Source organism: Schistocerca serialis, chromosome 2, assembly GCF_023864345.2.
Source record: "Schistocerca serialis cubense isolate TAMUIC-IGC-003099 chromosome 2, iqSchSeri2.2, whole genome shotgun sequence".
Classification (NCBI taxonomy): Eukaryota; Metazoa; Arthropoda; class Insecta; order Orthoptera; family Acrididae; genus Schistocerca; species Schistocerca serialis.
This window is the reverse complement of record NC_064639.1, coordinates 647,840,373-647,856,457: the sequence shown is the minus strand read 5'-3', so window position 1 is coordinate 647,856,457 and position 16,085 is coordinate 647,840,373. Positions and strand designations below refer to the sequence as shown.

Below are 16,085 nucleotides of genomic sequence, written 5' to 3'. Positions count from 1 at the left end.
CGAAGGTGATGTCATCTTTCATCAGTGTGTCTTTGTCTCGGGAGGACGATGGTTCTATCCCTGATTTAGGTTTTCCGTGATTCCCCATAATCGTTTCAGGCAAATGCCGGGATGGTTCCTTTGAAAGGGCACGGCCGATTTCCTTCCCAATCCTTCCCTAACACGAGCTTGCGCTCCGTCTCTAATGACCTCGTTGTCGACGAGACGTTAAACACTAACCACCACCATCTGTGTCTCGGAGGCAGAACCGTGCTACAGTGGTTTGAGGAGCATTATAGTGAACTCACGTTGATATTTCGACCACCAAATTCGCCTGATGTAAATCCTACGGAACCCACCTGGCTCGCTATCGGGCGTCATCACAGCGTACACATATCAGCGGCCCGTTATTTATGCGAATTGCAAAACGTGCGTGTGAGCATCTAATGCCACAAGCCTCCACAAACGTACCAACAAGCTGTGGGATCCCTGATACGCTGCATCAGTGATGTATTTCGATCCAAAGACAGAAAAGTAAGCTATTAAGCAAGTCTTAATGTTTTGGCTCATCAGTCTATTTGAACTTATTAGTCTTATTTCGGAATGATTTTGATTTAATAATTAAACCCAGTTATGCAGTTTTAGACGGAGAAGCAGCTGCATCGGGAAGAAATCAAGAGAACAGTTTCGTACTTGCCGAGTACATTCGAAAAGTTAGCGGAAAGGAGGTAGTGTGAGAACGAGAAATTCAATGGAACTGCATCAGGATATAAATGTTTAAATATCACTCTGTCGTGTAGTATATGAATATCTTTTCTCCAAGCAGGAATTGCAATGGAAGTGAATATGTGGAGTATCGTAGTATCACTAGAAATACACTATCTGACAGAAGGTATCCGGACATTCCTATGTAACGCGAAACTGCTTACTACATACCACGAGAGACGTACCAGCAAGTACAGTATCAAAAGACGCGGGGAGTATTGTAAATGAGAAGCAGTACCATCAGTATGGCTCAGTGACAGTGTCTCGGTCAGCAGAGCTCCGTGACGACAATTGATGTCACCTAAGTAACTAATCCACTAATCCATCAGGAACATTTAAGCCATGTTATGGCTGCCCCAAATCGAGCGTTGGTACCTGTGAAGGAAACGCGAAGAAATAACCACAGCTAAACCCAAACCAAGCAGACGTCAACCAAAACCAGGCAGATGTAATGGACACCAACGGTGACCGTCGAGAATTACGAAGGGTGGTTGTCGAAAGCCGCCTGAAATCAGCGGAAAGACTCACTCGTGAGACTGAAAGTGCTACCAGCAGTTCAGCTAGGACAATGACTGAGCTAAAACCACACATACGTGTAGTCAGTGCTACGCAATGTTCGAGTTGCTGTAAAGAGCGAGCCATTGGGCAGTGGATGACCAGAAACGAGTGATTTGGCGTGATGAATCACACTATACCTCTTGAAAATTCGATGGAAGGGTTTGAGTTTGACGGAATGCTAAGAGAACGTTATGTGCCGTCATTTGTAGTACCAACTGTGAACTACAGAGGTGGTGGTGAAGCGTCATGGCAACATTTTACGTGATTCGGCTTACAAATTATTACATGCGGAAGGATAAGAACACATTTTATTACAGTTTTACTGTGTACAGTAATGAAATTTTTGTATCAGCATGACAACGGAAACTGTCATAAAGCAGCATCTGTCAAGCTATAGTTTGTGAACAATAATACTCCTGAAATGGACTATCGTCCACAGAATGCAGATCTGAACAGATCCGCCTAAAGCTACACAAAATAGAACACGTTTCGCATGAGATAGAACGTCGAATTCGCTCCAGAATTGTCTAACCTTCGGTTCTTGAGAAAGAAGGGGCTGACATTCCTCCACTAATATACAGACACCTCATTCTTCGTTCCTGGCAGAGTCACTGTCACCACAAAGGCGAAGGGTGGACAGCCCCCCCCCCCCCCCCCCCCCTTAGATTCACGTCCACTAAGAGGTGTCCTGATATTTCTGCTTATATAATGTAAACATTGGGCTGAACCCGTCTATAGAAGGCTTAACCTGTACACTTCAGTAGCTGTTCGTCTAGAAATGAGAAACCTGTAATGAATGAGGCAAACATTGGGTGAGAAAAATTTTTCGCTGCACAGTAAGGAGTCTAGAGAGGCCAAGGATGACAACAAAGGAGAGCCGTAATCTTTAGATTAGACAATACAGGTGTGCACCCATTCCACATTTATACCAGTGTAGGCAATCAGACATTCGTACTGTATCAAAAAGTTGTTCACGATGTATTTGATAAATGATTATGTAAAGTGGGCTAGGGACATTTGCAGGTATACAATCGTAGATAACGCGATTTCTCATAAAGAAGATGTGGAAAAAGATTTTTTATTTGTGTGTGTGTGTGTGTGTGTGTGTGTGTGTGTGTGTGTGTTGTGTCCTTGTGTGTTTTAGCGTGGGAGAAGACATTACGCAATAGCTATAAATGTTGCTAAATAATTCCTTTAGCGAGAAGAGTAAACTGAATTGACCGCACGCACAAGAAACTTTGCAGATCGCTAGGGGACAGATCCTGCTAGACTTCAGAGTAGAGACTCTGGTGCAGGACTTGGTACAGACACGCTTAGCTGCAGCTAAGACGCCACTGGAGACTTCGGTCTTGACCGCAATGAGAGTCAGTGGTAGCCACATCCACAGCCACTAACGCTGAGGCCCCGAAGTAGACTGGGACACGAACCAAGGCCCAGCGCAACATGTCGACTACACCGCAGTCGAACGGTCACACCACCGCCAGCCGGATAATGCCTTCAGTAACACTTTAGTGTCTTCAGCGCGGGGTCGGCCTTGTTACTATGGAATTGGTGATGTTAGTGTGTGAGAGGGGCCGAATGCCCTGCTTGCCGCCACCCCGTACCCCCAGGGGCGGAATTAGTGTACCCCAGGTGCCTGTGAGAAGTGTAAGCAATGAAACAGTGCGAATGTATTCAAATGTCTGTGAGTTGTGTAACTAAGATGGTAGATGGGACCATCCCGGGATATGGAAAACCGAATAAAAACCACATCCAGACTGGCCGACACACCGGCCCTCGCAGTTAATCCGCCGGGCAGATTCGATCCGGGGCCGGCGCGGCTGCCAGAGTCCAGGAAGCAGCGCATTAGCGCCCTTGGCTAACCTGGCGGGTTCAGTTAACTCCTCAGAGTCATTTACGTTTACATTCAGTGTTCTTACAATTCCATTTTGTAATTGATTTATCACTATTTTACGATTCAGAATTAAGGGTGAAATTATATTAAATGTTTTGTAATTGTATTTTGTGAAGGGTATCTGATTTATTATTAATTTATAAATGCCTTGCTCAAGTTAGTAAGTTTAATTAACATTAATCTTAAAAATACGCTATCTTAGCTTGAGTTAATTCCATCACTGAGAACGTACTCTTTTGAACAAGTCAATGATTACGTTGCCATAGTTGATACAAGTATATGTAAGTTCTTACGTTGTTGGCGTCTTGGTAATTGGTGACGCTGCAGGGGGGCCAGTGGAAGTCGTTCTGGCCGTAGGGCACGTCTGGGTAGTTGTAGGCCGAGGGACTGCTGCCTCCCACACCGGTCTGTCCGCCCTGCGTGGCGCTCATGTGATTGATCACAGCGTCCACGTAGATCCTGCAATATTAGATGACAGGGTCAGCAGCAGTTTTAAACTGTTAATTATCTTACCGCTAAAAAATTGCATCATCAAGAAATTTCACAATATGGCATCGTATACATAGTTCTTCGTCCGGTCAGTTGTTTTGCAGTGGCTGAAACACAGTGATGTAAATGTTTCAAATGGCTCTGAGCACTATGGGAGTTAACATCTTAGGTCATCAGTACCCTACAATTTAGAACTACTTAAACCTAACTAACCTAAAGACATCACACACATCCATGCCCGAGGCAGGATACGAACCTGCGACCGTAGCAGTCCCTCGGTTCCCGACTGCAGCGCCTACAAACGCACGGCCACCGCGGCCGGCTCAGTGATGTAATACACATGTAATACACTAGCCTTTTAAATTAGTTACTAGAATGTTTGTCGGTGAATCAATATCTGGAGGACTTGGGATGGGTCATTTACCATGGCCGAATAGGATTCTTTTTTTGCTGTGTGTGTAATCCTTAATTTCATCTTCTAATGATCACTTTTTTAAAAAAAAGTCTCACGGGAGATAAGGAAAGGATCAGTAGTTTATTTCAGTTTCTATAACAATGTGTCACATCACCAACAACTCTAATCTTGCTGCAATTAAGAGCTCCTACAAGCCACACGGATCCAGACTCTGGCTCGTATGTGAAACGATGACTTGATGTTGTGAGGTATATTCTGTGGGACATGGAGATCAGTAATGACCGCGCATGAAAGTAGTTACGAAAGCTTGTGTTCGTTATATCTGTGATGTCTGGCTCTTTCATCGTATTTCACCATCACATGCTCAGCTATTCCGGCTGCGTGCAGACTAGGACAGATATATCCACATCCTCTATCTTCTCTATTGTCTTGTCAATAAACTCTGTCCCTCTTATCCCTCCTCGACGACAACGCTGTTGTCTGAATAGTATGGCAGAAACAGCCACTCCCATCACAGCAAAATCTTTTCTGTCCCTCTCCTTCATTCAGCTACCTTACCAAAGTCCTCACCACTAGCAGGTACTCATTTCTGAAATAACCTCCTTCACTATATTTCAGAGCTGAATAACACCTTCAGCTTCAAGAGACAGTTAATGACATACACTATTGAGCCAAAACATTACGACCACCTGCTTGATCCCCCCCATGAACCATGGACCTTGCCGTTGGAGGGAGGCTTGCGTGCCTCAGCGATACAGATAGCCGTACCGTAGGTGCAACCACAACGGAGGGGTATCTGTTGAGAGGCCAGACAAACGTGTGGTTCCTGAAGAGGGGCAGCAGTCTTTTCCGTAGTTGCAAGGGCAACAGTCTGGATGATTGACTGATCTGGCCTTATAACAATAACCAAAACGGCCTTGCTGTGCTGGTACTGCGAACGGCTGAAAGCAAGGGGAAACTACAGCCGTAATTTTTCCCGAGGGCATGCAGCTTTACTGTATGATTAAATGATGATGGCGTCCTCTTGGGTAAAATATTCCGGAGGTAAAATAGTCCCCCATTCGGATCTCCGGGCGGGGAGAAAGAAAACTGGCGTTCTATGGATCGGAGCGTGGAATGTCAGATCCCTTAATCGGGCAAGTAGGTTAGAAAATTTATAAAGGGAAATGGATAGGTTAAAGTTAGATATAGTGGGAATTAGTGAAGTTCGCTGGCAGGAGGAACAAGACTTCTGGTCAGGTGACTACAGGGTTATAAACACAAAATCAAATAGGGGTAGTGCAGGAGTAGGTTTAATAATGAATAGGAAAATAGGAATGCGGGTAAGCTACTACAAACAGCATAGTGAACGCATTATTGTGTCCAAGATAGATACGAAGCCCACAACTACTACAGTAGTACAAGTTTATATGCCAACTAGCTCTGCAGATGACGAAGAAATTGAAGAAATGTATGATGAAATAAAAGAAATTATTCAGATTGTGAAGGGAGATGAAAATTTAATAGTTATGGGTGACTGGAATTCGAATGTAGGAAAAGGGAGAGAAGGAAACATAGTAGGTGAATATGGATTGGGGCTAAGAAATGAAAGAGGAAGCCGCCTGGTAGAATTTTGCACAGAGCACAACATAATCATAGCTAACACTTGGTTTAAGAATCATGAAAGAAAGTTGTATACATGGAAGAACCCTGGAGATACTAAAAGGTATCAGATAGATTATATAATGGTAAGACAGAGATTCAGGAACCAGGTTTTAAATTGTAAGACATATCCAGGGGCAAATGTGGACTCTGACCACAATCTATTGGTTATGACCTGTAGATTAAAACTGAAGAAACTGCAAAAAGGTGGGAATTTAAGGAGATGGGACCTGGATAAACTGAAAGAACCAGAGGTTGTACAGAGTTTGAGGGAGAGCATAAGGGAACAATTGAAAGGAATGGGGGAAAGAAATACAGTAGAAGAAGAATGGGTAGCTTTGAGGGATGAAGTAGCGAAGGCAGCAGAGGATCAAGTAGGTAAAAAGATGAGGGCTAGTAGAAGTCCTTGGGTAACAGAAGAAATATTGAATTTAATTGATGAAAGGAGAAAATATAAAAATGCAGTAAATGGAGCACGCAAATAGGAATACAAACGTCTCAAAAATGAGATCGACAGGAAGTGCAAAATGGTTAAGCAGGGATGGCTAGAGGACAAATGTAAGGATGTAGAGGCCCATCTCACTAGGGGTAAGATAGATACTGCCTACAGGAAAATTAAAGAGACCTTTGGAGATAAGAGAACGACTTGTATGAATATCAAGAGCTCAGATGGAAACCCAGTTCTAAGCAAAGAAGGGAAAGCAGAAAGGTGGAAGGAGTATATAGAGGGTCTATACAAGGGCGATGTACTTGAGGACAATATTATGGAATGGAAGAGGATGTAGATGAAGATGAAATGGGAGATATGATACTGCGTGAAGAGTTTGACAGAGTACTGAAAGGCCTGAGTCGGAACAAGGCCCCCGGAGTAGACAACATTCCATTGGAACTACTGATGGCCTTGGGAGAGCCAGTCCTGACAAAACTCTACCATCTGGTGAGCAAGATGTATGAAACAGGCGAAATACCCTCAGACTTCAAGAAGAATATAATAATTCCAATCCCAAAGAAAGCAGGTGTTGACAGATGTGAAAATTACCGAACTATCAGTTTAATAAGTCACAGCTGCAAAATACTAACACGAATTCTTTACAGACGAATGGAAAAACTAGTAGAAGCCAACCTCGGGGAAGATCAGTTTGGATTCCGTAGAAACACTGGAACACGTGAGACAATACTGACCTTTCGACTTATCTTAGAAGAAAGATTAAGGAAAGGCAAACCTACGTTTCTAGCATTTGTAGACTTAGGGAAAGCTTTTGACAATGTTGACTGGAATACTCTCTTTCAAATTCTAAATGTGGCAGGGGTAAAATACAGGGAGCGAAAGGCTATTTACAATTTGTACAGAAACCAGATGGCAGTTATAAGAGTCGAGGGACATGAAAGGGAAGCAGTGGTTGGGAAGGGAGTAAGACAGGGTTGTAGCCTCTCCCCGATGTTGTTCAATCTGTATATTGAGCAAGCAGTAAAGGAAATAAAAGAAAAATTCGGAGCAGGTATTAAAATTCATGGATAAGAAATAAAAACTTTTAGGTTCGCCGATGACATTGTAATTCTGTCAGAGACAGCAAAGGGCTTGGAAGAGCGGTTGAATGGAATGGACAGTGTCTTGAAAGGAGGATATAAGATGAACATCAACAAAAGCAAAACAAGGATAATGGAATGTAGTCGAATTAAGTCGGGTGATGCTGAGGGAATTAGATTAGGAAATGAGACACTTAAAGTAGTAAAGGAGTTTTGCTATTTGGGGACCAAAATAACTGATGATGGTCGAAGTAGAGAGGATATAAAATGTAGACTGGCAATGGCAAAGAAAGTGTTTCTGAAGAAGAGAAATTTGTTAACATCGAGTATAGATTTAAGTGTCAGGAAGTCATTTCTGAAAGTATTTGTGTGGAGTGTAGCCATGTATGGAAGTGAAACATGGACGATAAATAATTTGGACAAGAAGAGAATAGAAGCTTTCGAAATGTGGTGCTACATAAGAATGCTGAAGATTAGATGGGTAGATCACATAACTAATGAGGAAGTATTGAATAGGATTGAGGAGAAGAGAAGTTTGTGGCACAACTTGACCAGAAGCAGGGATCGGTTGGTAGGACATGTTCTGAGGCATCAAGGGATCACCAATTTAGTATTGGAGGGCAGCGTGGAGGGTAAAAATCGTAGAGGGAGACCAAGAGATGAATACACTAAGCAGATTCAGAAAGATATAGGATGCAGTAGGTACTGGGAGATGAAAAAGCTTGCACAGGATAGAGTAGCATGGAGAGCTACATCAAACCAGTCTCAGGACTGAAGACCACAACAACTACAACCTGCTTGATAGCTTGTTTGTCCGTCTTTGGAATGAAATACATCACTGATTTTGTGTATCAGGTTCAGAATGGTTCAAATGGCTCTGAGGATTATGGGACTTAACATCTAAGGTCATCAGCCCCCTAGCACTAACAACTACTTAAACGTAACCAACCGAAGGAAATCACACACATAGATGCCCGAGGCAGGATTCTAACCTGCGACCGTAGCGGTCGCTGTGCATCAAAAATGGTTCAAATGGCTCTGAGCACTATGGGACTCAACATCTTAGGTCATAAGTCCCCTAGAACTTAGAACTACTTAAACCTAAATAACCTAAGGACATCACACACATCCATGGCCGAGGCAGGATTCGAACCTGCGACCGTAGCAGTCCCGCGGTTCCGGACTGCAGCGCCAGAACCGCTAGACCACCGCGGCCGGCGCTGTGTATCAGGGATCCTACAGTTTGTTGGTAGCGTTTTGGAGATACGTAGTATTAGATATCGACCCACAGGTCATGTAATTGGCGTAAATAAGGGCCCGTTGATCTTCGCACGCAGTGATGATCGTGACGGGTTCCACAGGATTTACGGCAGGCAAAGCTATTCACCGAGACATTAATGTGGGTTCACTATAATTCTCCTCAAACCACTGTAGCACGGTTCTGGGTCCGAGACACAGACAATTTCACTGCTGAAAGATGACATCGCCGTCGGGAAAGACATCAAGCGTGAAGGGATGCAGGTGGTTCGCAGCTGTCAGCGTGTCTTCGATTACTACCACAGGACCCATGCAGGCACGGGAGAATGTTTTCCATAGCATAATACTGCTCCTACCAACCTGCGTCCGAGGTGCGCTGCATGTTTCGAGCCGTCGTTCAACTCGATGACGTCGCTTGTGGAGGCGAGAATCGACTTAGTGCAGCAAGAGCGAACATGTTTCCATCGATCAACGGTCGAATCCCGATGTTCTCGTGTCCACTGCAATCTTTACTGACGATTTCTTTGGATCAACATGTGGACACGTAGGGGTGGGCTGCTGCAGAGCTCCATGTTCGACAATGTACGATGAACGGCGAGCTCCGAAACAGTTGGCGTGCACTAGCATTGTGTTCATTCCGCAGAGATGTCGCAGACTACCATCTAGCCTACTTTACAGAGCAGACAAGCCTCCGAGCACCACTTTCTGTGAAGAGTCCTGGACGTCCAACCGTTTAGAGCCTAGTGGTAGTTTCACTGTACTTCCATCTCTTTCCGTAGATGCTCATGACAGTAGTACGTGAACACTAGAACACCTTCGCTGTTTTCGAATAGTCAAAACAATGGTTCAAATGGCTCTGAGCACTATGCGACTCAACTTCTGAGGTCATCAGTCGCCTAGAACTTAGAACTAATTAAACCTAACTAACCTAAGGACATCACACACATCCACGCCCGAGGCAGACTGAAGCGCCTTTAACCGCACGGCCACACCGGCCGGCCTTCGAATAGTCGTTCACAGGCTCTCCGTAATAATAATCTGCCGTTTGTCAAAGTGGCTTATCTCAATAGATTTCCCCATTTCCGGCGATCCGACCCGTTTACGTACTTTTGTTACGGCGGAAAGTGTCCGCAACGACATCAGGCGGCGTACAACGTCGCGGTGATCATTGAATACTGTTTTGGGTCATTTGTTCACCTACTACAGTGACAATAGGGATTACCGTTGTCGTTTGACATACTCGTTACCCTTGTACATTCTTCTTTCCAACTAGATCTTAGTCTTTTTCCAATATATTTAAGTGATGCTGTGTCCTTAAATTTCCTATTCTAGGAACTCGCTACATCGGGAAACATCTATGTTATATACCAATAAATACTTTTTATATCTACGACTATCATTATTGTTATTATTGTCATTAATATTATTATTGCTATTATAACTATTAGCGGCAGCAGCAGTAGTAGTGCAAGCACTGACAGCAATATCTTATTAACTCATAGTCAGTATTAAATATTCACTTTGTCTCTTAAGACACTCAGATCACTTTAATTATAGTTTTCATATTAAAATTGTTATTTCTTGGATAACTGTGATGTAAAAAGGCACTGTAAGTTTTTGTCCCTGGTGCAATGTAAGAGAAGGTGTGATGGCCTTAACTGAATCAATTAAATATACAAGCAAATAAAATAAAAAATAGAAGTCTTGAACATTAATGAAAAACGAGCGCACAGCATTTCTCAAAAATTGACAGAAAAATGCATATTTTGTTTCGGTGCCGGCCGAAGTGGCCGTGCGGTTAAAGGCGCTGCAATCTGGAACCGCAAGACCGCTACGGTCGCAGGTTCGAATCCTGCCTCGGGCATGGATGTTTGTGATGTCCTTAGGTTAGTTAGGTTTAACTAGTTCTAAGTTCTAGGGGACTAATGACTTCAGCAGTTGAGTCCCATAGTGCTCATAGCCATTTGAACCATTTTTTTTGTTTCGGTGTTTAGTTGAAATCCCTCACTATATTGGGTAGTCTCATGCACTAACCCACCATGATTAACATGCAATGAATGTAAGGTAAAATACATACGTACTGAAACTGCAAATATAGCGTCGTAGTTTCCACGTTTCACCGTGTTTGAACCTACGCTCTTTACTAAAAAACAGTGCGCCATGGTCAGCAGGAAATGAGGACTCTAAAGCGGCCAAGGAACGGGTGTTACTACCATAGTTTCCAAGAACGCAGGGGAAAACTTCACAGTGGACGCATTATTTTACATTTCTCCAAGACAGCATTCTGTGCAGGCAGTGCATGCGATGACAGTAATAAAAAATTGTTATCGAAAGACTCCATCGAGTTTACCTGAAAGGTCCCAAATAAGTAATGTGTTTACCGAAGGAAATTCAGATCGTGTTTAGTAACGACAATTAACCTCATTGTATAGTATTAGTTCCACAAAAGAATTCGTGCCTACATTAATTCAACTAGTGGGAGAAGAACTAGAGTGTTATTGGTGGTAATAGTAGTGTCAAGCGCTCAACGACAGGACATACCAGTGCTTGGTGTTTGATAATGGGAGTATGGTTATTGTTATTAGTAGTAAAAGTAGCACTGCTTCAAAAGAAATATCTCGTCACAGAAGTCTGTTGCTTACAATAATTATAATTTCAAACAAAATATTAATAGGATATTAATAGGACATATAGGAGAAGACTTCTAGATGGCATGGCCCTGCTCCTTGGCATATTATACACAGTGAAGAATGTTCGTGACAAAGGTTCTGGGATGGATCGGAAATACTACCCGGAGCCTTGCGTACCGACTTTAGAAATGCCAGTCTAACGGCATACTGAGGGAGCCTCTACGGACCATAGAGAGAGTACCCGGTGGCAGATTGTAGACATCAGATGGTCAATGATTTGTCCTCCTATGACACAACTGTTTGCGCACTCTCCGTAAATCACAGTAACCCGTTTGCGATCTCAAGCCCATCCAAAAAACTTAGCTTGTCTCAAAAGTTAATCATATAGTTTGTAACATGGGGCAGTTCCAGAGACCACGGAGCTGTTCATATTTCTGAATGGAAAAATCACTCCCTTTTCTTCGTATTGGGGTAACTGAGAATAAACATGTTCTATCCAATACAAAATCAAAGATCTCGGAATAAAATTAATACCGAATTGCAATGACGGCAGGAATTCAGCGTTATATATCTCTGACAAAAATCACGATGTGAAATGTTCTGCATATTTAGTGGTACGTGTTCGAAATTGTTTCAGTAATAGCTACATAAATGGAGCGTTGACCTTTGATATATAATCGAAGAACTGCTTACAATATATTCGTTGGGGACGCGCGCAGAAAACCACGCTTTTCATCTTATAGAGTTCTTGCATTTTCCATTTCTCACTTGAACTGTTCTTTAACATTTTTGTCACGTTGAATGTGAAAGGTGTTACTCAGATAAGTCGTGAAAGCGGAGTTCGAAAATAAAATCGCCTTTTGCCTATCGCCATTCTTGAAAACATTGTATATTGTTTATTCTGTTGCGGCTTAGTTAAATTATTGACTCACATTTTTGAAAGTAATCTAAACGTATACATGGAATTTCCTTACTTGACAGTTCAGAAACACAGCTTTGGGGAAAGGAAGTTCAAGAATAGCGTGGTGCTGATTTTGTGATTCTACATCCAGATTTATGACAACCACTGTAGAAACTTGCTGCTTGCTGTTATAGGTACGTTATGTATTTTATGTTAATTCTGGGGAAATGCTTCATATCTGCGTAAATACAATTATTTTTTGATATATGTAAGAAGTGTTATCCCTAAGCCTAAACTAATCTAATAGTATATCTGTTCTTAGACTGGTGGGACCGGGACAACAAATGCACTCGTACTCCTGCCTTCCACCTTGCCCCACGAATGTCCTACTTTCCTGACAAGCTGGTAATAAACATTGCGTCATATATCTTTTACTGTTCGATTTGTTGGAGGGGTACCGAGGTATTACACAAGAGACCGGACTTTTGCGGGTAAAAATTGTTATTATAACCTCTAAAACAACTAGTGAACTGTAATGAAAGCACTACAGTATATTAATTTGGCACTTGCTTTGTGTCATAGTGACGAATTTCAGGTACCACCGTGTTCTGGGAATGACGGTGGATAAAGATGAATATTACGACCAGCTCGCAGAAACTAGAGGTGATGTGTATGACGACCCAACGTTTCAAGCCCCTTGTGAATCAAATGAAACGTACATTTTCTGTCGAGGTGATCTCAAAGATCTTCTTCGTTTCAGTTTGTAGAAGCAATAGGCAGAGATTTACCTCAGAGACCATACGGATGACGTCTTGTTCTCCGAAATAGACGGACCACTTCGACATTAGTGGAATAGGGTACCTCTACAACACAGACCGCAGTGCACAGCAAATGTAGAAACTACGTTTTACTTGCTATTTGTTAAGCAAGGAAATGAATTTTGTTTACTTTTTTGGGATCGTAACATTATTTATTTTCAGATGATTTACTGAAGCAGCAAACTACAATTCGTCGTCGATTCTCCAGTTTAGTACACATCTATATTTTAGTTCTTCCCATTCAGCTTGCAATTTCAGTTACACAGATTTTATCACAAAATATTTTGCTAAATAAAGCAATCCAGTGACAGCCTTTACTTGACACTAAGAGGAAGTTTGCGATTCGGAATAATATAATATATACTTATTTGTTACGTTCAACCTGATACTGAGAATTTAAAAATTAATAGTGAAATGCGGACAGTTGTTTCTGTAACGCACTGTTCAAACACAGGTCATTTAGAAGAAATCCTTTATTTCATTCGATAGAAACTAATCGCGGGCCTTCGTGAAGCCGTTTTGAGGTACTCGTTAGAAAATAAAGATGTGATTGCCAAGTTATTTACTTTCTATCGGTTTGAGACGAATCTTCTTGAGATACTGCCAGTATTACGATGTTGTAAAGTAAGCTTTAAACTCACCGCACTCCTACGTTGTTACAGCGGTTGACCATGTCGGTGAAGGCGGCCTCGTCGCCAGAGCGGGTAATGAGCCTGTAGGAGACTGGCTGGTATCTCTCCCACCACGGACGGTTGTCGCTGGGAATGGCCAGGTTCTCGTTTGGTGGGGACACCTGAAAAATGTCTCGGATAAACATCTCTGACCTCCAACAAATTTTACCAAAATACCATCAGATGCTCTGTATCTGTTTCAACCACATAAGACTAAAACTGTAGTATTATCTTGTAATATTTAACAATATTCAGTCACGTTCTCTACAAGCATACAAAAATTACAGACTAAAGTGAAAAACATAGTTAGAGAACTGTATTTTAACTGTCAGCTCTACAAACAAGGCTTTATTCTCCATCGGTTTCGGTCCCTCACGCCATCATCACAGAAAAAAAGACACCCATAAGATGGAAAAGCAAGAGAAGGGTGTATTGCTAGAGCTGATGTTTTTGCCTTTTCTTCCTATGCGTGATGGTCTGGGAGACCGTAACCGGTAGAGAATAAAGGTATATTTGTATAGCTGATGGTTAAAAACTCAGCACTTTAAGTGTCTGATGGCTACAGAAAGCTAACACGCTGAAACATTACTTGAAAACCATAGTGCCTGCCAGCATTCTTAAGAAGTAAACCCAAAATGTCTGATATTTATCAGGAATCGCCTTGATTCTATTTCAGGTATTTCGTGTAGTCTTTGTCTGCAATGAGAATCAGCTGCTCTAGCATGATATTACAGTTGTAGATTTTGCTATCTTGGGTGAGGTGTCGCACTTTTCTCACTATCATCCCGCGTAACATACCTTTAGTCCCTTCGCATGCAGATATTTAGAGGACAGGAGTAGGGTGGGATGGTTTGTATGGTTTCGACGATGACTCCGATGCTAAACAGTACCGCACATACCAATCTCAGGATGCAAACCGCTGCTTGCAACTTGTTGTTAATGGGTAAGGAGAAAAGGCTGGCAGGAGAGTTATAAGGGTATTAAAACGGAGGGGGAATTTTGAATTTAAAAGCTAATGGAAATATGTGGTCATGTATGAAAGGGCACTACCCTTTATAATATAAAGTTACAAATTTTACTGATAGTTGAAAATTAGCAGTCGTGGAATTACCAGATGTAGAAGTATGAAACCAGAATTTGGTTCCAATAATTACAAGTCTGTTGTCTGAAACTGATAAACGAGATTTTACTCAAACCAGAGATTGAAAATCCGCTTCAGTTCTAAATTTCTTTTATTATCACGACCGGTTTCGGGCTCTCATAAGCCCATCCTCAGGTGTCGCAACTGTGCTGTGGCCCCCGAGCACCACGGTAGACGTGTACTAAGTGCGGTGTGCTACCTATAAGCATTATTCAAAATAATCTCCATTGTTATTTATACATTTCTCCCATTTCTCCGGAAGGCTATGAATGCTACGCCAAAATAACAGTTCTTCTTCTGAAGCGAACCAGTCAACGAGCCATTTTCGTACATTTTCATAAGAACTGAAGCGATGTTCAGCGAGAGCGTGTTCCAGTGATCCAAGTAGATGATAACCGGAAGGAGAGTCTAGAGAATAAGCTGCATGCAGTGGTATTTCCCAAATGAAAGCCTCGATCGTTTCCCTGACCCGTTCTGCTGCGGCTGATGGGGCGTTATCATGGAGCAATATGACTTTCTGTCGCCTTTCTCCATATTCCAGTCGTTTTTCACGTAATGCTCGATTTAAATCGATCACTTCCTGTTGGTAGCTACCAGTGTTAACGTTTTCACCAGGTTTCAGCAGCTCATAATATATGACACCAATAGCGTTGTCTTCTTTCCAAAGCGAATTAATATTGCAGTGAATGTCGATGGTTTGCCTGCATTCACCCATGATTTACGACGCTTAGGATTCTCAAAATATATCCATTTCATCAAATGTCACTATTCAATGGAGAAACGACTTTCTTTCGTATCTGGCGAGCAGCATTTCACAAGTGGTCTTTCGATTTGCTTGCCGTCTTTCATTCAGTTCATGCGGAACCCAGTATCCCACTTGCTGCATCTCTTTCAACGGAGGATAAACGGCTTTCTGAGGTGACATTCATTTGTTCCGCGAGTTCCTATTGGGTTTGAACATCATCTTCATCCAATAAGGCTTGCTATTCGTTGTCTTCAAACTCTTTCGGTGATTTCCCGCGCTTGTCGTTTCTCATGTCAAAATCACCGCTTTTGAATATTTTGAAACATTAGGAACACTGCTTATTCCCAAGAGCATATTCGCCGAAAGCTTCGACAAGTATTTGATGCGATTCTGCAAGAGTTTTCTTTAAATGATAACAGAAAACCAATGCCGCTCGCAAATTGTAGTTCGTAGGCACAAAACTCGTCATGTTTACGGGTTTGAAACAGATACCGATGTATGTAACCTGGGTTACTGTGGGTTGACATTCGTCGTCAGCCGTTACAGGAAGCAGATGGCGCTGCAGACGCTGTCTCCGGGCCCTACACTGATAGCTAGCGCCATCTACAGGTTTCATACTTCTGCGCCTGGTAACACAAAAATACCAGTAATAAT

General features: G+C 42.4%; 1 protein-coding gene across 1 annotated transcript in view; it reads right to left on the bottom strand.

The window, feature by feature from the left end:
* The window catches only part of LOC126457723 (alpha-amylase 2-like), an 87,127-nt gene that overhangs the window by 32,058 nt on the left and 38,984 nt on the right, over window positions 1–16,085 (bottom strand). The window contains exons 3-4 of the mRNA XM_050094259.1: window positions 13,516–13,667; window positions 3,490–3,655 (exon numbers count right to left, since the gene is read on the bottom strand). Of these exons, the coding sequence (XP_049950216.1) occupies window positions 3,490–3,655; window positions 13,516–13,667 (318 nt within the window). The remainder of the gene's footprint in view (window positions 1–3,489; window positions 3,656–13,515; window positions 13,668–16,085) is intronic.